Source organism: Eschscholzia californica, unplaced genomic scaffold (assembly GCF_041429995.1).
Source record: "Eschscholzia californica isolate CP2 unplaced genomic scaffold, dmEscCali1.0.p SCAF_1, whole genome shotgun sequence".
Classification (NCBI taxonomy): Eukaryota; Viridiplantae; Streptophyta; class Magnoliopsida; order Ranunculales; family Papaveraceae; genus Eschscholzia; species Eschscholzia californica.
In genome coordinates this window covers 4,215,980-4,240,643 of record NW_028238198.1, presented here as the reverse complement: position 1 = coordinate 4,240,643, position 24,664 = coordinate 4,215,980, and the positions used below count along the sequence as shown (strand labels likewise).

Below are 24,664 nucleotides of genomic sequence, written 5' to 3'. Positions count from 1 at the left end.
TGCAAGTCCTCAAATTTAAAATTCCTCAATTTTATAAGTTCCGATTGAACAAAAATAATAATAATTTGAGGTCCAATTATAGAGAGAAAAAAGAGAAAAAGATGAAAGACACAAGGGACTAAAGCAGAAATAAAAGCGGAAACCGGCCACACTTTAGGGGGCCAATCAGGAAACAACCCTAAATAAAAAGATGACACGGATGGAGTTATTGAAACTAGTTCATATTCAAACTATGCACAGATCACATCAACAGTGTAATATCAGAGGTTTAGGAACGGAACGGGAACGAAACTTTATAACAGCAGGAAGGTTCTGCAACTAGTTAGAATGTTCACGAATGGCGTTTCAATCAGTAACTTATATGTACATATATAAAGAGAAATATATTGTGATTGCAGTTTATGCTGAAGCAATTTGATGAGAGAGAGAGAGAGAGACAGCATTTTCTACAAAAACATAACAAGCAAAACAACAATTGAAAGCGTCGAGTCAAAGCAAGAACAGGTACCGCGAGTCCGTGACCGCTTTAAGGTTCCTATTTCCTTAACCACACATCGACGAAGAAGGACTTTAACGTACTATACATCATATACAGACATATGCTCTTCAATAGGGACTCGGCATACTGGGCATTTTTTACACTTCTCGGAGCAAATACTGTAAATAAACCCATTATTAAAAGAGGATATCAAAATTTTCAAGATATTGAAATTCTCTGCTTTTCCCAGTTCTATATACTGCACATGCAAATAATTGTCGAAATATAATTGGAAGTGTATGTGCGTACCTGCAGAGGATACGATGTCTGCATGGAAGCAAGACCACACTTATCTCCGCCACAAAACATATCCTGCACAAGACTTTATCCTGCCATCCCATGAAGAAAACGTGTAAACATAATAATCGGGTATCGTGACAATTTGGTGACAATTTAATGAATCACACATATGCAGGAAATAGTTGAAGTTGTGAAATTACATTTTGAAGTCTCTCATACTCCTGCTGGCTATATTTTGTGATTTCTGCTTGCTCACCAAGAGCTGCTTGTAGCCTCCAAACCTAAATGATCAAAATGGAATTGACCGAATAATAAACACAAGTAGAAAGTACTGTCGAAGAAATATATTGAACAGAGAGCATAAAAGAGTGAGAATCAACTACAGACAGAGGACATAAATATTATAAAGGTCAAGTAGCTCAAAATCATGTAACATTGACAAGGACGAGTTCACTGTTTAACACAGAAAGGAAGGTCTCACAAATTCAACATGCAACTAAGTTGACAATTTTACTTATGTAGGAACGTCGTTTCTTAGACTTAAATGTGTGGCATGTGATGTAAATTTAGATAATCTGGGTGATACTAAAAATATCTGAACTAATTAAGACTGAGGTACGACATGACATAATTCTTTATCGAGACTTGGACATAATTAGGGAAACCCATAAATAGACAACCTAAACATTAATATGAGTATATTCTACTCATCGGTTATACGGAAAACATTATGAGAAATAAGCTAAATAAGCAATTAGACTTGATCAAGAATGGTGGATGGATTGTGTGCAACTTGCTGTATCAAAGCAATGATATACGGAGGCCTTGTTCACAGGCCTAAACTAGTATGTAAAGGAAAACATTATGAGAAATAAGCTTCACCTCCTCGGCAAGATCCTTTTTAGGCATTTTCTTCACTATCTCAGGAGGATACTTAGAAAAAGTGTTATACCTGCAAATTGCATTGGTATTGACAAGTATTAGTAACCAGAACTAGATGTCAAAACCTCCACTGGCGCGTGCTAGAAACCTAAACCATGCAAAGCTACAAACATACATATTACTAGTACATAAACCTCAAAAGGATTAAACATATTGACAAATAATATGTTGTTACGACAAACATACAGTATGAAAGTTGAGATGAAACACATAGGAAGTCATCACGTTCCCTTAATATATTGTACTTTTCCCTTTCTTTTTCTTTTTTTTGCTAATATGTGCCCCGAGATACAATTTGAAGTGCCAAATACTTGTTTGGGAGGTCAAATATTGGGAATCATGTTTTCTTTCAGGTCTTTATATCCAAACTTCCCATGCAATTAAGTGCCGCCAATCTATGTACCTTGATCCCATGACGGAAATCAATACGAGGCAAAATGAGATGGAGCTTATATAAAGTTATAGGCTGAGTGATGTTTCATGAGCTTCTGAAGGGTACATGAAGATATTTTTTTTTTGAATAATGGGTACATGAAGATATAGGAACTCAACCGACAAAGTCTCGAGACACAGCGGAGAAGTTGATGCTTCTTTACCTTCTTGTAGAAATACTTTTGAAAAGGGTTCATCTTTTTTAAAGCTACCGTGATTTGTTAAACATAAACATTTCAGGTTTGTGTTCAGTTTTCATTTTCCTCTTTCCCATGTCACAGATTTTTTTAGTACCATTCTGGCATTCTCACATTCACCTAATACAAATACATAACACTAGTACACATTTAATTAGTTAAGGTTGCAAGTACAAGAAGTTCAAGAACTAACCCAGAATTCCCATTTTGATAAAGTCTCGCTGTTTCTTCTCGACTTCCCTCATCAATTGACCACCAGCCAAGCAGTCTGATATTAGGCATTTGCCAAAATATAACTTAAATTTATTAAACAGTATTTGCATCATCTCCAGTGATAATTTGCTTCAGAAAATAATTATCTAGTTCTGCATCTGCCGAAATTTATGAGACGTACCTTGAACCACGGTTTAGAAAGCCAAAGCAATCACGAACCCTCGATGAGATAGTGAGATATCGTGCTGTACCAGCTCCAGTGCGTAGTAGAATAACAATCTTCTCCACTAACCGGAAAAATACAAACACGACCCCAACACCTTGCAGTACAAAAAGTGGAGAGAAAAGTACTGGAAGTGGAATGTTTCTAGCACCAGGTGGTGTTCCCTGAAATTTGAAGTAAAAAAGAAGAGAAAACTATAAAGGCCGAGTATTCTAAAGCTTCTCAAGACATTTTTAAAGGTGTCTGAAATTGTACAACTGAAAATCGACCCTCAAAGCTTGTCATACCTCTAAATACATGAAAAGTAGGACCTGGAAACCAATTAAGGGAACTTTTATAACGTGGCCCCCAATATCTTGAAGGCTACAAATTCTGTCTTGGCGTTGCTCCTCTTCTGGCGAAACTACTAAACCACTATTCCAGTCAAGATATCTAATAGGTGTAGAAGAAGTACTAGCATCTCTATTATTACTATGCCTATGAATCATTGGGTTAGACCACTTTGTGCAAACAAGAAAGGCAAAGCATTCTGCGATTCTGCAGGTAAAACTCAATTTAATAGGCGGAAATGAAATGAAAATAACGACCATTAAGAAAAACAAATAATAAAGGTAAATAAATAGTACCCAAAATTTATAAATAAATCCCACCATCCTAAAGAACCTACATCACCTGCATTACAGTAAGAAAGTTAATCATTTTGCATAAGTAAATGACTTAATCTGAATTCTGCCACTATCAAATAAAATCTTATTTCATCAGCTCATTTTTAATATAAACTTTAACAATTGTACACATGCATGAATATTGCCTATAAGCTGAATCCTTGTTTGGTTGGGTGGTAACACATGCTCTTCACTACGGAGAGCAGTGTACGGCTCTTGGCTGTGGAGGTTTATGGCCCTCTAAAAAACCGCCATGCCATTTTAGGAAAACATATGTGCCTAGAAACTACATCATAAGTTTCACTAGGCACCAATGCGCTTGCTTAGATACTTCACTAATTGCATATGAGCTTGCTATGGGATGCTCTCAGATCTATGGGCACAACCAAACAACAAAATGCAATAACACTGCAAACCAGTGAGCAGATATTGACAGAGCAGATCTTATGCTGATCTATTGTTTTTTTATTTATCTAATCAGACGTAGAAGCACAGGTTGCTAATAACTTTGACATTAGAGGGAATGTGATGCTCACGACTTTGCAGAGAAGAACTAGTTCCGACCCATGGGCTGGCGGCATGGTTGACAGTTGACACGTTTAAGTATGCAAGAGGTTAGCCACTTGAGTTTCATCTTCTGCTCGAGGCTGGATGACGATACTGTGTACAACCAATTCCATGGACAGTTCTTCGTGAGAAAATGTGAACGTGTCGAAGAAGTTTCTCGAGTTAGCGTATGCACAAGAGAGGTCACTTGAATCTCTTCTTACATGAGGTCTTTTGAGTTTCTTTTTCTTACAAGAGGCATCTAAATATTCCTGTGCTTTTGTTACGACTTGGTCATGGGGTGGCATGCATCAACTTCCATGTCTACTTCAAGATATATTCTAATGTCGAGACAGTAAGGAAACCTAGATATATTGTACTCGTATTAAGAACAAGTTAGACTAACTAACCACAAGATTCATGACAACTGATTTTGAAGAAATCACCCAGAAGGAATGGAAATAAAAATCTGTTTTTATCACATTATTTTGTTCACTCTGCCTCTTACAGACAGATGCCTACGGCTCTACCAGGAGAGGTGGAAGTTCATGTTTTATTACTTGGGACAGCATGCAGTGTACGTTACTAAAAGAATGGGTAAGTCAAGAGTCAGTGGCATATTGTAAGAAAATATAACAGGAATCAGTGATAGCATGAGAAGATAAGATTTTTCAGAGAGATTGAGAAATTACCACATAACTTAAGAAGGGTGAATATCGTCGCAGCAAGTAAGAAAATCATGGAGACAGCAACCCAAAAATGCTAGGGAACAGAGATGGCTGTATTAGTGAGTTTCACTATGTGTATTAAAAGGCATTCCATTAGATATACTAGAGAAATACAAAGATATACATACACAAATAAAAAATATGTGGTTTTGTATGTATAGTCACATGAGCAATACAACACAAACCCTGCATTTTAAGACACTTACCTTTTCTATTGAAAAGAACTAGTCTAGATTATTAAGATTATAGGATATATATTCCCCAAATATAAGCATCGGGTTCAGTGGCGTGGCTGAGATATTGGAGGCCCGGTGCGAAATCATAATTGGGGCCCCTTATGTCGCAATAAGACAGTATTAATGAAATCATACACCGCAAATAATTATTCAAAATAAATACTCAAATTAACTATGATGTATTTATTGTAAGTAATGAATCTAAGTCACAATTTCATAATACGAACTATAATAGTATCCGTGGAACAAACTAAATATATAATTAAAGAATCTATAACAGTAAATATTAATTATTTTTGCCTAAAAGACTATTGGAAATAGAAGAAACAACTAATTCAACGGATAAGAAAGTCAAAACCTATTAAATTAAAAAAGCGAAGGAGAAAGAAAGATAAGAGAATGGAGAGTAAGAAAATTGAAACGTCAAATTTTAGTTTTGTTATTTTGGCTTCGTATCGACATTTAAGTTGTTCAAATAAATCCCTTTAACAGACCTACGAAATAAACATGAGTCATGGTTGAACCAACCTACTAACTACAACCATTTAGCGCATCAGAAAAAAAAAAGATTTACATTGGACCTTAAAGGGAGAGGGGGCAATGTAAATCTTGTCTCAATTGCCCACAAAAATCAGGTCTCAATTGCCCACAAAAACACCAAAAACACCAAAAACACCAAAAACACCAAAAACACCAAAAACACCAAAAACACCAAAAACACCAAAAACACCAAAAACACCAAAAACACCAAAAACACCAAAAACACCAAAAACACCAAAAACACCAAAAACACCAAAAATTTATATTTCACGTAGCTTGGCAGTTTCGAACACGCGACCCCTACGTTCTGAGGTCAGTAGATCACCAACTGAACTAACATTTGCAAGTGTCTTAGATTAGTAACTTCCATCTTATAATGTTATTTGTTTAATTTTTTCATATTAGGGGCCTTAGGGAGAGGGGGCCCCGGTGCGATGGCACGGCTCGCACCCCCTTACCCACGCCCCTGATCGGGTTCAATAAGCTCATTCAAGTGCTAACAAGTAATGGCAGCATTGGAATGAAGTTATTTCGATGCCCTAAGTAATTCCAGGGAAGCAGGCAAAAGACGTGACTCCATGGACCTTAAGCAATAATCCCACCCAAAATCTCCCATTAGCACTCATGAAATAGCAAAACCAAAGCCTGCCATTAAGAGAGTCTGTAGCCTTTGTCAAAGAAGATTTGCTCGCAAAATCGTCGCAATTGAGGAAGAAGAAAGTTAATAGGTCTCTTAATATTTTCCGATGTAAAGATTAGAGCATCTACGTCTATCCTCTTAGTGAGTTAAAATTTTGTCTAACAAATTGCAAAAGCTCACTGAGGTGAGCCTTGCGAACTGCTGATAGAAAAGTAGAAGTTTGGAGTACAGCCAAATAGGTCAAAGTCCCTACCTGTACAAATTAAGCTCTAAAGGTACAAAGACGATTTACTGTTACATATCTCCAATTAAACATTTAATGGTAAGGAGCAATGCTTGGATTAAACCTGTCACCAAATTAGAGAATTACCGGAAGCATCTCCCACATAGCATCATCGTTGATGTTTTCTTCATCTCCTGGCATTAAAGCTCTGCACATTCTGGATAAGAGATAATAAAGTTTAATGAGGCTAAATAACCATTGGGATTGATCGGCGACGACTAAGCAGGTGGTAATTTTGGAGTCATCCTATAGACTTATGTCTGCACATATATATAAATATGCAAGGAAATTAAACTAAAACACTAAGTGGAAATAGTTTACAGCAAATTTGGAATCAGCGAAGTCCCCCACTGATATACACATAAGTTAACTAGAAAACTCATGCTCATATTACTAATTCAATGTAGATATCTGAGGAAGACAATGATTTCAAACACTTCATAGTCCTCCATTTATCTCTGACACAAGGTGCTAATAAACTGAAAACTTAATTATTTGGTAAAATCACACGAGAAAGAAATACCTGAAATTATCAATTAAAATTGTCATTTCAAACGCAAGCAAGGGAAGAAAGACAATTTTTAAGTTTACCGCTGCAAAACCTTGAACTGTACATGAAAAAGGAAAAAAAGCAGAATAAGTACATCTAATGATGTATGAACCAGAAGTAATGCTTACAAAAGGAATTTGAAGAATTAAAAAGATATCGAAGTTCGTAAGTGTTAATCAACCTTCTTTTGCGTGATCAATGGTCTCTTAACGGATGAAGTTATAATTGTAAAAGGCCCATGAAGATCAAATAATCATTATTTCCAACTACAGACCTCTAAATTATTTTTCCAGGGAGTCAAGTATGTACCATAAATGCTCTCCAGATACACACAAAGGAGGAGCTCAAATGCAATAAGCAATGGTGTAGCCACGATGGCATGACAAGGTGCCCACTGTCCAAGAAAGAGAAGAGTTTTCCCTAAAATCACTTGGGCATGTGACAAAAACTTCATTTGAATGGAATGTTAGAAATAAGTTGCCATAAATAAGCTCCAAAATAGTATGAAATTATATCATACATGGCGATCATGCGGTATTGATGGAGCTGGTAATGAGAATCTGCCTCGCGCAACAACTCCATGAAATAGCCAGAGGGGGGCAAAAACGATCCTGAACAGTTAAAATAAAATCAAGGGGTACGAGAAAGCATTATAGTTTATAAGAACTAAGTGGTAGTGTAATGCCCCAAGCCACAACAGTTATTGATATTGTCGATGCTTTAGACACTAGGCTCAAACCCAACGATTACGAAGTTTTGTTCTTGCCTAAGGCTCCACGATATCATTGTACTATGTGGCACTATTACAGGTACTCAACGGCATGTCACTTTTTAGGCAAGTTAATCTTACTATTTAGAGCTTAGATCTTATAATTAATCACAAAACAGTAGTCTCCCCTTCTTACACTATCTCGCAAACAGCTAACATACACATTGACTTCTCAATTCAATCATCCGGACAACTAGGAAGCTATGAAATTGTGGTCATAGTTCAATGATATATCTACAAAAAGGGCCTCATTCCTTCAAGATAAATGTGCTAAAAAAACTCAGTGTAGATAGACAATAACTCCACATCATTTATGTTAAGCTAAAGTATTCCAATTAGTAACAACAATTTTATGGCCCTAAATTTCTTTCTCAAGTCTCAACTCTCAACAACAATAAATATGAGAAATACTACCCAATCAATATTTTGAAACAAATGGAATCTGATTTTTCAGATTGAGGCATAAAAAAGAATCCATTCATCCCACATGCAAATATCCATCTCCAATTCTTGGGATACACTCAATAAAGGAATCAAGTGGGATTGATTTATACACATAAAAATTGATAATTGATACCCACCCATGTTATAAAACTCTCTAATTTCATAGAAAAATTGGGACTTGTTGGGATTGAGATGAAAGAAATAAGTGAGTAATACTAACCACCAAGAGTAGGAAACAGTATGATCAAGCTTAAGTACGAGCAAAAGCGTGAAACAGAAGAGAAAACTGTGAGCTGCCAAAGCCTGAGCAGATTTAGCCACTCTTCTCCAACTCATCGTTCTTCTTTGAAACATAACCACACAAAAACCAAAACCCACAATCCAAATTCCTCTCTCCCTCTCTCTCAATAGGGGGATGCAATAGCTTAAGAGAAAAGTAACTGTAATTGAGTTAAGAATCGGAGAAGAACATTAAAGGAGAAGATCGATGAAAAGGTCAATTAAATGATATGACTTTGAATCTAAACCCAATTTCTGTAGCAAAAGAAACTGCTTTTGATTTTTATCATTTCTTCTATATCTTCTTCTTCTTCTTCTTTTATTTTTTAGCTTTTGATTTTGCTTTTTGTTTTGTTTTGGCATTTGGCCCTTGGGGGAAGAAATGTTTCTGTTGACTATGTCATCCACAAAAATTGATTTACGGACGAAAATGCCCTTATACTTTTATGCACAACTATAATCATACTTCTCATTTTCATCTCTAATGGGAAGCATCTCTTTATTAAGAAAATAAATAAATAACTTATAACCATACTCCTACAGTCCTACTTCTAATTTTCAAAAATGAAGATCTTAAGTCGTTCAATTGGTTGATAATGTTGACATAAATTCTAAAATTTAAGTTATTAAAGTATAAATAACGTAGTTGAGCTTTAGGCAATAGTTTAGTTGAACTTTAGATCTGTTCTTGTAAGAGTTTAAATTAGGCGGTTATCGTGTTTATCGGATCTCTGATATATCATTGCAAGATCGTAGTCAATTTCCAAAAACAAAAAAAATGAAGACATTACTTATTTATATATTATATAAATAATGAACAAGTTTTGTAGAAATAGATTTATCCCAACAGGAATGAATCCAAAGGAATGACAATCAAATTAAATATTATATTATAAATAAAATAAAATAAGTAAAATAGTTTTTCTTTAAGTAGAATAAATTAAAAATAAAAGTTACTATAACCACCACTTTTACTATTATTTTCGTTGTTTTTTCCCGTCGGTTTATATGAATTAACACTTATTTTAGTTCTCCAAGTGGTTGATAATCTATATAACAAAACACAATGTTTTGTGCTGACTGGGACAAATCGAAAGACAAATCTGGACGTTCGTTGGCTTTTCTATAGCATCTTAACCGTTTGATCCATTACCTACCCAAGAAAAAGAAATATTGTTCACCCTCGCAATGCAAGAAAGTTAACAAAATTATGAATCTGAACCCTCTGATAAGAAAACCTTTCACAAGCTTCCCCATTTCCGCGGTTAGATTTGTTTCACGGGGGTTACAATCTTCCATTGCAAAAAAACGTCTGGCTTCATCACGAGTCAGGGGCGTTACAATCTTCATTCAATTCCACTAAAACCCACTCCAAATCTTCCCCCAATTCTTCATTTCATCTCATCGTGTCAGGGCGTTATAATCGGACGACTTTATTTGGAATTCTAAAGGGCTTTAAACAGTGGTCTACTCAATTCTTTCAATTATTCATGAAGTTTTTCCCCCAAATTTATAAATTTAATCTGAATAATCTATGCTTGCAAGCATCGATTGATCAGGTGTGGCTTCTAGATTAATTCATTTTTTTTTATTTATCTCCTTTTGCATAAAATTATGATTTTTTACATTCATAAAATTACAGCAGAGACTTCCAAAGTTTTTATTGTTCTTTTATTTATGAGAAATTTCATTACACCAAAATGGGATTTTGATTCAACTGTTTATAACACTAAGAGTTCCAATCTTCCTACTTTTTTTTATTCATGACAATGCTTTTGGAGAAAGTACAAGTTTCTTTTTCTTGGGATAGATTTATCAGTTTCTGTCTCTATATATTGCTTAGTCAGGTGTGGCTTCTTGATCAATTCTTTTTTGATTTCACCTCCTTCATCAATTGGGTATAATCCAATTCAGAACATTTCTTTCATAAATAATTAATTAGGTGAGTATTTCTGTATTTGCATAGATATTGTTTTATCCTGTGAACCCAACAACCCACTGAATTCGAGAACAAGTCCCAGGTTCATAATCTCTCTTTTTTTCTCCTCAATTCAGAACATTATCGTTCATTACTAGGTTTTATTTTCTCTGCCCTTTTATTATTGTGTAACCTTCTTTGTCATTTGTCCAGTTTTAGATTGTGGACGATTAGGAGGGTACAATCACAGTTGCGAAAGAAAGTGTGAAGACTGAGCAATTTGCAGCGCAACTCATTCAGAGATTTTCAAGTTCTTCCTACTTGCGGTAACCGTTTTAGACTCTTTGATAATTAGGCATGCAGCTTTTTATTTATTTGTCCAACATTTTTCTAGATTGTGAGTTCATCTTGATACTGAAAGGCTATTCATGTTCCTTGATTTTCCAATTGTTGTTTCCTCAATTCAACACAACGGTTATAGCGATCTAGGATTTTCATATTTGAATATATTTCTATATTTACTCAATTGCTAAACATATTCGTGTACAACTCTATTATTTGGAGTATAATTTATTGATTTTGATGAGAGAAAAATTCTTTAGAAGTCGTGAACTCGTGTAGTCAAGTTCTAAAATCTGAAATTTGAGAATTCGGATTAATAACTTGCAATTTAGCTTTTCAACAACAAAAAATTCGATGAAGTAGCCTCTAATGATCATGATTTATGGTCTATGAAATGTGAGATAACATTCATGTGGGACTATTTTCTCATGCCTTTTCACGTGTGAAATTTTTTTTGTCTAACACTTATTTTACATTCCTTGCAGTATTTGAATCGTATTTTGCGAAGTAAGATCCTTGAAAAATTTGGGGTACTAATCAGTCTTGGAATTGTTTGGGCTTTGGCTGCCTTGCTCACAGTTAGTGGTGCTTATAACAACGTTAGTGAAGAAACAAAGATGAACTGCCGGACTGATAGTTCCAACCTTCTTATATCATCTGCTCAATGGTATATAATCCTAAATACATCATATTTGTTGTTTTTCATTGTTGGTGTTTCGATCTCTTCACATAATAAAAGAAACTCGGTGAATTTTAATTTCCATAAAAATTGTAGGGTTCGAATGTCTTACCCTTTTCAATGGGGTGCACCCATCTTCAAAGCAAATCATATATTTTTGATGATGGCAGCTGCACTAATTGCAGCATCTGAGGTATCGATGGCATTTCCTTCTAAACTTTTGTTTGGCAATTGTTCTTTTCAATTGGGGTTAAAGTTTTATAGAGGTTACAACCATGAGTTGATTTGTTCTCTGTAGTGGAGACTGGAGAGATACATGTTACTACCCGACCAAATAGTGGTGTTTCACAATTTTGTTCGGTTACTCTTCTTTCGGATTGGGACGACAGTTTTATATATGTGACCACAAATTAAACCTCAACGACAAAATGTCGCAATGGAGAGACACACATGTTACCCCTCAGCCAAAGTCCGCTTCACAATTCTGTTTGACCATTTTATTCACAAGTAGTAACTAGATTTCTCATGTAATTCTCGTCGATTTCAGTCGGCTGCAACACATTTTGCAACAGCAAGGTCTTCTGGTGTTACACCTCCTCCATGTACGGTGCTTAGTCGAAGTGTTGGTGTCCAGGTTTGTCTATAAATCTTAAGTTTTGTATGTTTGTGCCTTTATTCTATTATGAAAAGTAGCTCTGTCTCTAAATCCTCTTCAACATGTGCTACATTTCGACAGAGATCTTGTCACGGTATATAACCGTGAGTGAATACTTGGACAGCACTAAATGTCTAAAGATTAGTAGATTTTCTTTTGAAAGGATAAAAACTATTACATAGTGGTTAGGTTGATCTATAATGAAAACTCTTTGCGCAATTAAGCTTGTATTTATGTAATAATGGGGTTTGATAAGTTGCCGTGTGGAGTGTGGTGCCTTGGTACCGCAATAGGTAGTATTTAGTTAGGCTTTTTAGCATAGGAGATTAATGTTTCTTCAACAGTAGCGCTTGTTTTCACTTGAGCAACAACAATTGAGAAGTCTGATACTGGGTTAGCCGCATCGAATTAGTGAGATATTGTTTCAGATAAGAAAGTGATTCAAGATTCAAGAAAAAACCTCTTCAGGTATGTGCTTATGTTGCTCTTAGTTTTCTTAGCAACTAAAAGTAACTCTTCACAGAGTAGTCAGTTTAAAGAATACAAATCCAGGTTTCGAACAAATAGTTCTTTTGGAAAGTAGGTTGCGAGTATTTGAAGCGTATTTAGTCATGAATATATATATATATATATATATATATCTATTACATAAAATAGGATGCGGAGTGCTGACTGGGACAAGCCGAAAGACAAACCAAAGATAAATCTAACCGTTCGTTATCATATGACAAATCTTGACCCTCTATTTATTTAAGAATAACAAAGCAAATAAAACGTGCATAACATTGGGATAAATCCAACCCTCCGTCCCAGATCAACACTAATATCAGATCCTTTTCAATTATGATTCATGTTAAAGAATCATTAATTTGACCGTTACAAACTAAATTTCTTCCTATTTAATCAACCTCTCACATTTTCCATTTAATCTGGTTAAATGATTTTCAGTTACAAACTAAATGAAGGGAGTTTTAGTTAAAACTCTTATGAAGGGAGGTTGAACAACAATCTATATAATTCCTTTGCCTAATTACATCTTCACCTCCATCTTCACAGGTAATTTATACAGTTTTATTTTCTAAAAAATTTAGCATCTCTATCTTTATTTTAATTTGGTTTGGAATAACACTAATCTGGAGTTGCTTTGAAATCGAGCATAAATTTTTTTTCTAGAAATCACTTTTTTTAGTTGCTACTGATTAGTGTGGATCTGATTTTTACTATTTCTTGATTGATTGATGTTGATTCAGCCTGGAGAGTTGAATTCAAGGTGCAAGTGTTAATTGTATTTATAGCCAAATGTTTGTGTTTCTTTCTTCATCAAAGTTGTTTCAAGGTTTGTGGATCTGATAGTACAATTTCTTGATCGATTTGATGATGGTTCAGATTTGCAGAATTCATTTCAAGGTGCCCATATTAATTCTATTCATAGTCCAATATTTGTGTTTCTCATCTTCAATATTTGTTTATAACCCAGAAAATATGGCACAACGATGTGAAAGAGGCAAATCAGTTGATTTTTGTCCTAGATTCCTACCGAACCATGTGTTGACTAGGACAACCATCGATTTTTGACTCCAAGGCCATTCCAAAGGAGTTTGAGGAATTTGTTTTAATTTGTAAGTTTTTAAATATTCGTATTTTCCCCTTCCTTAAACTATTAAGGAGTTTGTATAGGATTTTTTTTTAGTGAAGAAGGTATAGAACCTGTCTTTTTTTAGTGAAGAAGGTAATGTAATGCATCAAACAGGTTCAACCGTTCAGTCGTGCCGGAGGCACGGGTTATACCTAGTCTATTATATAAAATAGGATGTTGAGTACTGGGACAAACTCAAAGACAAATCAAAGACAAACTAAAGATAAATCTAGCCATTCGTTATCCCATGATAAATCTTAACCCTCCATCGTTAAATCTCAACTAATTGACACTTATCCTCAAATTATAACCTCCATCATAAAATTAATGATAATTTAATTTTATCATCTATATAATATTCACAATTAATTATCTCCATTAACTTTTAAAAATTGATTGTGTTTAAGTTATGAAAATGTAACCGTTAGATCTCAACCCCTAGAATCTCCTTAAATCATAACCCTTGATCTCAGTCTCGTAACCTCTCTATTTCCATAACTTCTCAAAAATTAATAGTTTTTCAGTTATAAAAGAAGAAGATTAATGGATTTTATCCCTTCTCTTCTATATATATTTTACTCCTACAACCTTCTTTCTTACACCTCTTTCTCCCCCTATCTTTCCAATTTCTCATTTGTTTTTTTTTTGTTGAAAGACTGATTCTGTTTCTGAGGAGTTTCATGAGAAGAAAATCATGTTTCTTATTTGTTGAAAGACTGATCATATTTTAGTAGAAGAAATTTATGTCGACAACAAAATTGTTCAATATTATTTTTTTAATGGATAGTTTTTCTTAGTTCAATTAGTATTATATTTTCTTAATTTTGTTATTAGTATGTAATTAGTAATGTATGATTAACTTGATGTTGTGTATTCTCTTTAAGTTTAGTGAAATATTTAATTGTAAATACAAATACAATTGTAAATACAAGATAAATCTATCACTTTCTTTATTAAATTATGTTATTTTTGTTTTCTATCTTCCTCTTTCTGAAGTGAAAAATCATTTTTTTGGAGTTTTGATTTTCAATCTGTTTGTATCGATTCTACTAGATTTAGAAGACCATCTCTTTTGGAGAGTGAATTATTATTTTTTTTATTTTTGTAATGATATTACGATTTGAATCTATTTTTTTTTTACTTTCAATTTCTTCTTGAGATGAGTAAAAAGTCAATTAGCTGGTAGATTTATGATCTTTTAACTAGACTTTTTGAACTATGTAAACCGGTAGGGACACATCTCTCTTTGTCGTTAATTCTTTTATAGGGTTTTCTTTGTTATAAACTTTTTCTTGATTTTCTTCTTTAAATTTCACCAACAACTTATCTTTGATCGATTCTTTGATATAAATTACCTCTTATAAAAGTAAAATAAATTTTTCTTCTTCCTCTAAACGACTTGAAAACCTATAGGAACCTCTTATGTAGCTTTCAACACCTATAATTGATTTCAAATTTATTTATTTTTAAACTATTAACTTGTTTTTTATTTTTTTTTAATGTCTTTTTGTTTCTTATTGTTTGTAAATGTGATGTACTTACTATTCATATTTATCGACCAAAACCACTAAACTTTTATAATTTACCAAATACAACTGTCCGTGCCCTGAGGGCACGGGTTATGCCTAGTGTTGATATAAAATCCAAAGTACTGAAAGTCCCAATTTGACTCCCAAAAAGGTGGAACCTATAGTTATTGAATTTGAGTTATTAAATATATAAAGAGTAAGTTTGTCGGGCTTTAGGCCTCTTTTCATGTAGTTGGGCTTTAGGCATCTTTCGTTTATTGGTTTATATTAGGTGGTTATCGTGCTTATCGCGTCTTCATGATGTACCAATGCCTTGTAGCGACTAACGTAGATCATAGTCGATTTCTCAAAAACACAGTTTGTTAGGCTTTAGGCTCTTTAATATATTGTCGGGCTTTTGGCCCCTTTTGTTCGTAGTTTAGTTTAGGTGGTTATCGTGCTTATCACATCTTTATGATGATGTATCAGTATCAGTGCCCTGCAATGACTAACATAGATCGAAGTCCATTTAAAAAAAACACTTATTTAACCATGACTTGATCCACATCAATAGCCCAAGTCAAGAAGGTGAGGTTGGGTTGGTTAAAAGAGGAGTGCCCTAACAATTCCCCTTAACCTGTTCATCTCACTTTGGGCTGGTCCATCAGTTCCAAGTATTGAGCCCAGTAGGTCAATAAGATGAACTTAGCTAAAGAAATTTACAAGCATCCCAAAGTCCATTCTTGGCCCATGACACAATTCTTGTTGGCAATTCTAGCTAAAGACTTCATGAGACTTAAACAAGGAGAAATGTTTTGAAAATAAAAATATTTGTTGTTTTTCTTTGGAAAGTTTTAGAGTTGGAAAGAAAGATAAAAGGACCTATGCTGAGAGATCGTGTTAGATACCACAATTTCATTTTCAAACTCAGGAGAAACGGGAAATTCTAAATGTACAAATGACTACCCCATTTTCAAACTCAAGAAAAACGGAAATTCTAAATGTGCGGGCGACTACATGGCTACACCATTGACCATTTGTTCATTTACACCCTCACATTAGGTTGGATTGGAGCCTTGGAGGGTTGGAGTGAGATGGGTTCAGCCCAACCCGCCAACGTTACCCTCATGTGAAGGAGCAAGCCTACATATACGGGCTAAATATCTGTATAGTTAGCATCCCCTGAGAAGAAAACCTTCCGCCTGACCCAGAAGTCCTCTTGGTTATGGTATTTGAATATATCCTCAAGCAAGAGGACCGGCCATTCGGTTATAAAGCTAGGTATCATATAAAACCTAGATCTTACTTTTTTTTTGTTGAACAACCTAGATCTTACTTGCGATGTATAATATATAGTATTGTTGACACCTATTAATGCAACAACTGATCAATAACCGCAACCGCTCAAGTAAAATTCATCACCAATGCGTACCCTAAAATTCTCTTTTTATGTTAGGTTTGTACATCTAGTTACAGTCCTATTTAGATCAAATATGATATACATAGTTGGATATGTTTATATAAATATAGAGACTTCTAAAGGAAAAGTGAGTGACCTCGGGATCTAAAGGATCAGACGATCGAGTCACTACTATTTCACCACACAAGTCTATAAGATGTCCTGTCTTTGTTGTATCCACCTTCTTAGCCAGCTTTCCTGGCTAGCTATACTCAGTACTTTCGATTCCACCGAAGGCATTTTCATTGTCCTTGTTGTAGACATCAACCAGGCACTAAACTATCATCAACTACCATTGTATGATTGTTATAACTGCCAAACTTTCATTACAGGGAAAATGGGCCCATCCCAGCTATAAATCCCCACATACAATTGCCATCTTTTATTTGACCACCCAAACTGCTAACAATTGATATTGTCCTCGCTTTTGCTGCTTAGGCCAAAGTCTAACAGATAGGGGTTGTTATTGCTAGTTAGTGAAGGCGCTCTACAAATTCGTCTAAAAGACTTTGGTACTTGTTAAGCTTGAGCTCTCACATATAGCCAAGGTTCTGGCACTCCCTTAAGCAATGTGAGACTATTAGATCTCCCTATGTCATATCATTTGTGACAACTTAAACCCCAACAAGTACCAATATTGTTCCCACTTTTATCACCACGACCCAATCCTAACAGAGAGAAAGTTTTGTTCCTACAGAAGACTCCACGTGATCCAATGAAAAATATTTCATTACTTACTGAGCTTGATCTTGCACATACAACCTAGACTCTCTATGCTCCCCTAAACAACATGGGACTATCACATTTTGTGCAATATATTGCAGCACATGAACCAAGCAACTTTTGGTTTTCATCATCTACTTCGACATCATGAGTACACATAAAAGAAAAGTAGCTAGATATCTGCCAAGCTTATTTCCCATAGAAGATATACATTTCTCCTAAAAATATCTTAGAAATCACATATATATAGTTTACCATATGCATCACTCTCAAATGTCTTCATCATTGAAATGGAATACCACTAACTATGCTAGTATCCCTTTTTAATCTATCAACCAAGGAGTTGGCTGCAAAGAAGCCTCACTATTGGGTTCCTAAAATTAGGGCTTAAATTTAGTATGCTTGGCATGTGAGCTCCAATTGTACAATGCTTAAGGTGTCACACCTTGAGTGGTTGAACATGTCTATATCCAAATAAGATAAGATGAGATAAGTAATTCTAATTTGAGGAAATACTTGTATTCCATCACAACCTAAAGAGATAATTCCCACCATCAAAAGCTTACAAGTTAAAAAGAAAAGTAATACATTAAGAGCCACAAAATCAAAAACAATTTCCACATGAACTACATATGTTCTATGAAGATATTCATCCTTTATAAGACCAAACGAGAATTTATAGAACCTACTAATGTACTACATGTTTAGAGAAAGAAACCTACAAAAAGATTCCAAACGATTGAAAAGAATAAACCTTTAAAATCACTAAAATTGCATATAATTAAAATGTCAAGTTACATAAATCCTAAGATAATTTTCAACTGTGTAATTATTTTTTTTACATGTACTCCAAGAGTCAGGACATTTAATATGATAAAAATACATGACTAATAAAATCATGAACTGAATAAGTCTGATAACTAACATCATCAAAGACATCTTGAGTCCGAAACGTCATACAAAGATTAATCTTCAAGGCGCTACAGTGACATGAAAGTTCATTCCAACTTTTACTTTATTTATGCTCTTTAACAAATCAATAAAAGATGAATTCCAACTCCACTGTGAATTGAACTTTGTGACTTCCAAATTTTCAGAATAGATGCCAAACAGTTGTCGAACTCCTGCAACTAAATGGGTGTTAAAACAAGAGGAGTATGTAGATAAATAGTTTCCTTACCTTGATGTGGTTTAGGAAGTTCTAATGCCCAAAAACCTAACTTGTTTGTGGGTCATATTGTCATCAGGACACACTGCTATGTCACTTATGACCTAACTTTTTGCATAGTTATCTTGACAACTGACTGAAAATAACCCTAGTTTTGTCTATCATCCAAAACCTAATTCTTCATATAATAATGAGATCCAAGCATGACAAAGGATAAGTAGTGAAAGAAACGGACTGCATAAATAGCAAAAAAGACTTTACACATGAGTTAGGAGTAATAGTTGTGCCAAAGGGTGATTGGCTAGGGTTAACTTGGAGGACTCTTTCTCTCTCTAGAGAGGATCAAAAAGCCATCCTCCATTAGGAAAGATGAAATAGATCGAGAGATAGATAATGTTGGTGAGAGAAACAGATTTTTTAGAGCTAGCAATAAAAGCTGAACCGATAAGCACAACTCATTGAAAAGAACCAAAAGAAGTGATCCTAAAGGTCAAAGAAACAAAATACTCCTCCATAATAAAGAAAAAAAATGGGGAGTTAGGGATAGGGTTTGCTTTTCAAAGAAAATGACATCTAGTCGCCTAGTCAATGAATCATAACTAGAATGCTTCTGCCTTCTTGTGATGAAATAATTGTCCCTCTTTAGGGTTATATATAGTCTTCTTGAAATGAAAGAACTTGAACCAACCTAGGGGTGGGAATCCGTCCGGACGGATAGTCCACGCACGACTACCCATCTGGTCCAGGCGGAACAGACACAACTCAAAGTTGTCCGTTCGTACACCCCGACAAAACGTACGGACATTTTGGATTTTCTCTAAAAAAATGTCTGTCTGGATCTGTTTTTTTAGCCGGACACCGGTAGGTCGGACACCGTATATACATCGTATTTTGTCAAAAAAGAAAGTCACCAAGTTCATTAACTTAGTGAACAATAACAACAAAATTAAAAACGCTTCGATAAAAGATCGTCAATTAAAAAGAAACTTCTCAGAGAAAAATCAAAAGAGAGGAAACATCGTTATGATTAAGGGTTAGAGTTTTGCTCTTGAGAATCAGAAGACACATGAGTGGAAGAGAGTCAAAAAAAGAGGAAAGAAAAATGTTGGAGTTTTTCTGATTTCGAGGGTTTTGTCACAGTCTAATATAATCTAAAAGTACCATTTTACTTTAAACTTTTAATGGTTCATTTTTATTGTGAGTGAGTATTAAACGGACGGACTCGGGCGGTACACCGGTTAGGCGCCCTTGCCCGCATTCGTCTGCTAAACATCTACCTGGCAAGCGGATTTGACCAACTCAAAGTTGTCCGTTCGTCTGCTAAACATCTACCAACCTACCCAATTTTCAATTGTATGTGCTAAAAAAACCTAATTATTTTTATTAGTCAAGTCTCATTTAAAATATAATTCGGCACTATTGAGATCCTTAATTCAAAGGGCATCTTCAATGCAACACTCTACAAATATGAAAATGATTTAGTTGACATCTCGTAGACATAAGTCGTAAATTATGTCTAAGAGCTTTTGTAAATTTAACATTTTATCTTTTCAATTTGAATCTTGCACTAGAGATGCTATTAAACCATGTACTACCAAGATGATTTTTTGGCCCCCTTTGTATTAGCCATGAAATGTTAAGATTTTAGAGAATAAAGGGAAAAGTTCTAGTGAAAACTTTGTTTATCCATACAAGATTATGGGATTCTGGTCTACTTCCTACGCAAATTCTAAATGCGCCTTTAGGTAGGGTTAACAGAAACAGTAATTGGACGGTTTCGGTTCTTGTCACAGTATAATGAAGATAACTCTTCCATAAAGGTGAAAATAACATCCAATAAGAACCAGTAATTGGACGATTTCGTCATATGGCTCACACATGAATAGATACACAATTTGTAAACAGAAACATCATTATGTGCACACAGTGATCATATAAAAGTAATAAGTATGACGATCATTCTAATGCTTTATAGTCTCCTAGAATTGCAATCCATTGGAAGTATATAAGGCTACATATTGTTACCACAAAGATTGCAAATGGAGAACGAACAAACGATCAAGAAAGATTTTCGAAATTTGTTTCTAACTTTCTTTGCAACCACTATTGCCTTTTCTTCGAGACACAAGAACTAAAATTTTGTGAGAAACTACCCCAAAGATTAAACCAAATTTTCTGACCAAGATTTTTTTGCTCTAGCAATATATGACATCAAGAAAAAAACAATGTATAAAACTAAAGTTTCCATGTATCGCCCAAGCCCTGCCTGATATAGTTCATTCTCTCTCTCTCTCTCTCTCTCTCTGAAACGTTAGAATCTATGTCTTGAAAAATCTTGCAACAAAAAAAAAAATGTCTTGAAAAATCGAAAGAGGCAAATACAATGAATCCGTACGAGGTCGCTCTCTTTTGATATTTCACCACCACTCTCTTCTTGTTTGGTCTTGTGGAATAATAACCGGCTGAAAGAAGTTTTATAAAGTAGGGAAGGTTGCTGTCAATCCCCGCTTGCTCCCACGTGAAGAGGTACAATATCAGTGTGAGTATTCATCCTCCTATATCCCACCCCCCACTCACTTCCATCTCTCATTCACCTACTCTCTCTCTCTCTCTCTCTCTCTCTCTCTCTCTTTCTTCTAAAAGTGGACTTCATTAGGTGGAGACCATCTACTATTCTAGTAAGGAAAATGACAAAAGGATCTTACCGGTGCACGCGATGGTATGCTCCATGGCTTAGCTTAGGTGGTTGATAAGACAAGGGGTATTTTTCGGTTTTTTAGATACTCTGTCTCGTTAGGAGAGTGTATTAAGAATCGGTTCAGCTCCCAACTTTTCTTTCTTCTGTTTTAGACACAGTTAAGAATGCTATAACGTTTGTTGTTTCGACAAAAAAAAAAATCTCTCTCAGTCGAACAGTTTCTCTCTAATTCTTACCCATACACGTACTCAAACGAGATTCGACCGGGATAAGTATCGAGCGGTGCACCACGGTTGTTTCCACTAGTGCACTTGTAATTACTTAAGTCATTTTTAAATGGGAAATTCTACATGTACAACTGCCACTTTTCTTTCGCCTATCACATTGCATGTACACCAACTACAAATGTTATAACGATTGAGATTTGATAGTTTTTAGGGGATATAGCCATAAGTGTCCCAATAAGGGGTTGATCGCCAAAACCTACCAACCCCAAACTTACCGATCAATTGACACTTACTTTTTGGTTTTTAAGTTACTCAGTTAAAATAGTAACACAAAATTTTAACCGAAAATTCTAAGACCATCAATTCACTTCAAAAAGAGGATCATTCTCCTTTCTTTTGTTTCTCTTTGCCCCCTCTGGGTCTCACTTCGAATGAGTTGTCATCTTAACATGTCATTATTAATTACATTATATGTTTACCTTGTTCTTATATTAATTTTATGCTAAAGTTGTTAGATTAACGTTATGTGTTTAATCCTCTCCGAATCGATGTAACGTCCTACCTTATGTAAAATGAATGGTTGCCTCCAAATAAGAAAAACAAAAAAGTACAAAAGAAAAAACAAATAAAAAAAAGAAAGAAGAAAAGAAACAAATAGGCTTGATAAACTTCTTTTTTATTGTTGTGAAAAAATGTTTAGCTATTTATAGCATCTCCAATGTAGAACTTACATTGGCCGACGTGTCAAGTCTCCATTGAGTTTCTCTTTCCAAAATGTCACTGTTGAGATCTTCAATTCAAAAGACATCTCTAATGCAATACTCTAAAAACATATTTAGGTGTCATTTTCTAGATGGATAGTTTTTATATTTAATATTGAGTGGACAATTGAGATCTTCAAAAGAAATCTCAAATATTGAGTTTCTTTTTTAGACATCTCAATATTAAGTTGCCGCATCATCTTAACACCTAAATTGAATTTTGCATTGGAGAGAGTTTTAGTGATATGAACCCTTTAATATGAAGGGTTATTTTCCGATTGACTCCCAAAAGTATGGGTAGCTTCCCATGTGGCCCATTAAGTTAAGGGAAAAACTGAGATAGCCTTTTTTTCCATCCAACGTTGTTACCATCATCTTTTACATTCCAAATCTACCATTTCGTGTCAACACTTGTTTTTCCATCCAACAATTGTGGTTTCATCTTGCGTAAGCATCATGCTTTAACTATGAAAGAGTTAGTTGATTTCAATTACTTTCCCCAATCAATTTTCGTTTCTCTCTTGTCAGTATTTGGTTTAAAATTTCTACCATAGGTTATCTTGTCGATAAAGTTACAAATGCCAAACTCCATTATGGTAAAATTCGAAGTGGTGTTGAAAATCAAATAAGTGAGTTTGGTGCGGAAGGGGGTCAAATTGAAAAAAAAAAAATGCAAAATTGTGCTTCTGAGAAGGTGGTCCTGTAAATTTGGCCGAAATAAGGGTCAAATGGCAATGGAGAACGAATGAGGAACAACATATTAGGGGGGAATGGGAACAGAGACTGAAGTGGACAACAGATGAAGGGCCCAAATGGAAAATATAGATTCGGGGGGCCATTTTGATTGGACGTCATTTGATTGTAATGAATTCATGGCTTAAGATAATGTGTCAGGGGGAGCTATACTGAGAGATATAATGGATTTCTTGAGATTGCGATTGACACCCACATGTTAGTGTTGCGAAAAACGGGTCGAGTCGACGCAGCGGAAATATAAATTTTCCCTTTTGTGTGAGTTACGAGGATAATATAGAACAATAGTGGGAGCAATAAACAAAAAACTGAAAGTAAATAAGACAACGATATTAACGTGGAAAACCTCCTCAATATGAGAAGTAAAAACCACGGGACTCGTTGTCCAACAAAATCAACTATAATAAGCAAAGTAGTTACAGACTACGTCCACCCGAGACTCAAACTCCAAAAAGAATCAATCTCAAACACGAAGAAACACGGAGAAACCCTCACAAGAAAGAACAAAAGAGCCCAGAAATTTGCAGTCTAAAACGACCTCAATTCACTAGGATTTCGGTCATCAAATCTCAATCACACCGTACAAATACTAGATGAACAAGTCAGGAATACCTCTGCAAAATTTCAGCTTAATCAGAGAAGATCTCACCGTCAGATTTTCCGAACAACGAAGATTGTGCGTGCTGAAAAAGTTCTGTCCCGCTCTTCTAGGCAACCTCCTTCTCTCCCCTCTTCTCTTGTGCGTTTCTAATTGTGCTCTCAACTTCTAATTAAGATTAAGAAAGTATTTATAGACTTCTCCTTAACCTTAATTCCACCGTCATAAGTAACCGACCCAAAGAAACTCGACTCGAGTCCGGGTTTGTTTCCTAAACCAAACTCAACTAGGTTTTCCCACTAGGAGGAAAACCCAAAAAACTTCCCATCCGACTAGGTGGGAGAAACAACCAACCCTGTTATCCCCTTGACAGCCCTGGAAACAGCCAGCTCCGCTTTTCCTCGGCAGTCCTGAACAACCAGCTCCGCTATCCCTCGGCAAACCTCCAGCTTCCCCTTCGGCAGAGTCTTCGTCATCATATCAGCTCCGTTATCATCTGTATGAACTTTAACCAGCTCTAACTTTTTGGAAGCAATCACATCATGTATCCAGTGATACCTCACATTGATGTGTTTCGAACGTGAATGAAACGTCGAATTCTTGCCGAGATGTATCGCACTTTGACTGTCACAAAGTAATACATACTCATCTTGATTGAATCCGATCTCCTCAAGATAATTCTTCATCCACAAGAACTCCTTACAAGCTTCAGTTGCGGATATAAACTCAGCTTCAGTGGTAGAAAGTGCAACGCACTTTTGTAGCCTTGACTGCCATGCTACAGCTCCCCCTGCAAATGTTACCAAGTAACCCGAAGTAGACTTCCTTCAATCAATGTCCCCAGCCATATCAGCGTCAGTATAACTGACCAGTAGTGACTGATCACCTCCCAAAGTAAGCTTCAAACCAGAAGTCCCTCGAAGATATCTCAAAATCCACTTCACTGCAACCCAATGTTCCTTCCCTAGATTAGAAAGAAACCTACTAACAGTATCAACCGCAGGAACTATGTCAGCTCTGATACCACTTGGATGATGAAAGGAAAAGCAAATAATGAAGATGTGATGGAGACCT

At 35.3% G+C, this 24,664-nt stretch overlaps 2 protein-coding genes across 2 annotated transcripts; one reads left to right on the top strand and one right to left on the bottom strand.

Moving 5' to 3' along the window:
* Window positions 1-267: 267 nt before the first annotated feature.
* On the bottom strand, window positions 268-8,838 carry LOC147563399 (uncharacterized). Its single transcript, XM_086637461.1, has 14 exons — window positions 8,407-8,838; window positions 7,494-7,584; window positions 7,283-7,367; window positions 6,947-7,031; window positions 6,511-6,580; window positions 4,689-4,758; window positions 3,412-3,457; window positions 3,073-3,322; window positions 2,744-2,949; window positions 2,543-2,617; window positions 1,661-1,730; window positions 979-1,059; window positions 788-867; window positions 268-657 (listed from the first exon to the last, which is right to left on the bottom strand). Exons 1-14 carry the CDS (start codon window positions 8,538-8,540, stop codon window positions 579-581), a joined length of 1,422 nt encoding a protein of 473 aa, XP_086493587.1. The 5' UTR covers window positions 8,541-8,838; the 3' UTR covers window positions 268-578.
* Window positions 8,839-9,726: 888 nt separating this feature from the next.
* LOC147563398 (nucleobase-ascorbate transporter 3-like) lies at window positions 9,727-13,784 on the top strand. Its single transcript, XM_086637521.1, has 8 exons — window positions 9,727-10,024; window positions 10,432-10,486; window positions 10,597-10,709; window positions 11,211-11,392; window positions 11,501-11,597; window positions 11,952-12,038; window positions 13,008-13,115; window positions 13,310-13,784. Exons 4-7 carry the CDS (start codon window positions 11,343-11,345, stop codon window positions 13,020-13,022), a joined length of 249 nt encoding a protein of 82 aa, XP_086493647.1. The 5' UTR covers window positions 9,727-10,024; window positions 10,432-10,486; window positions 10,597-10,709; window positions 11,211-11,342; the 3' UTR covers window positions 13,023-13,115; window positions 13,310-13,784.
* Window positions 13,785-24,664: the final 10,880 nt, after the last annotated feature.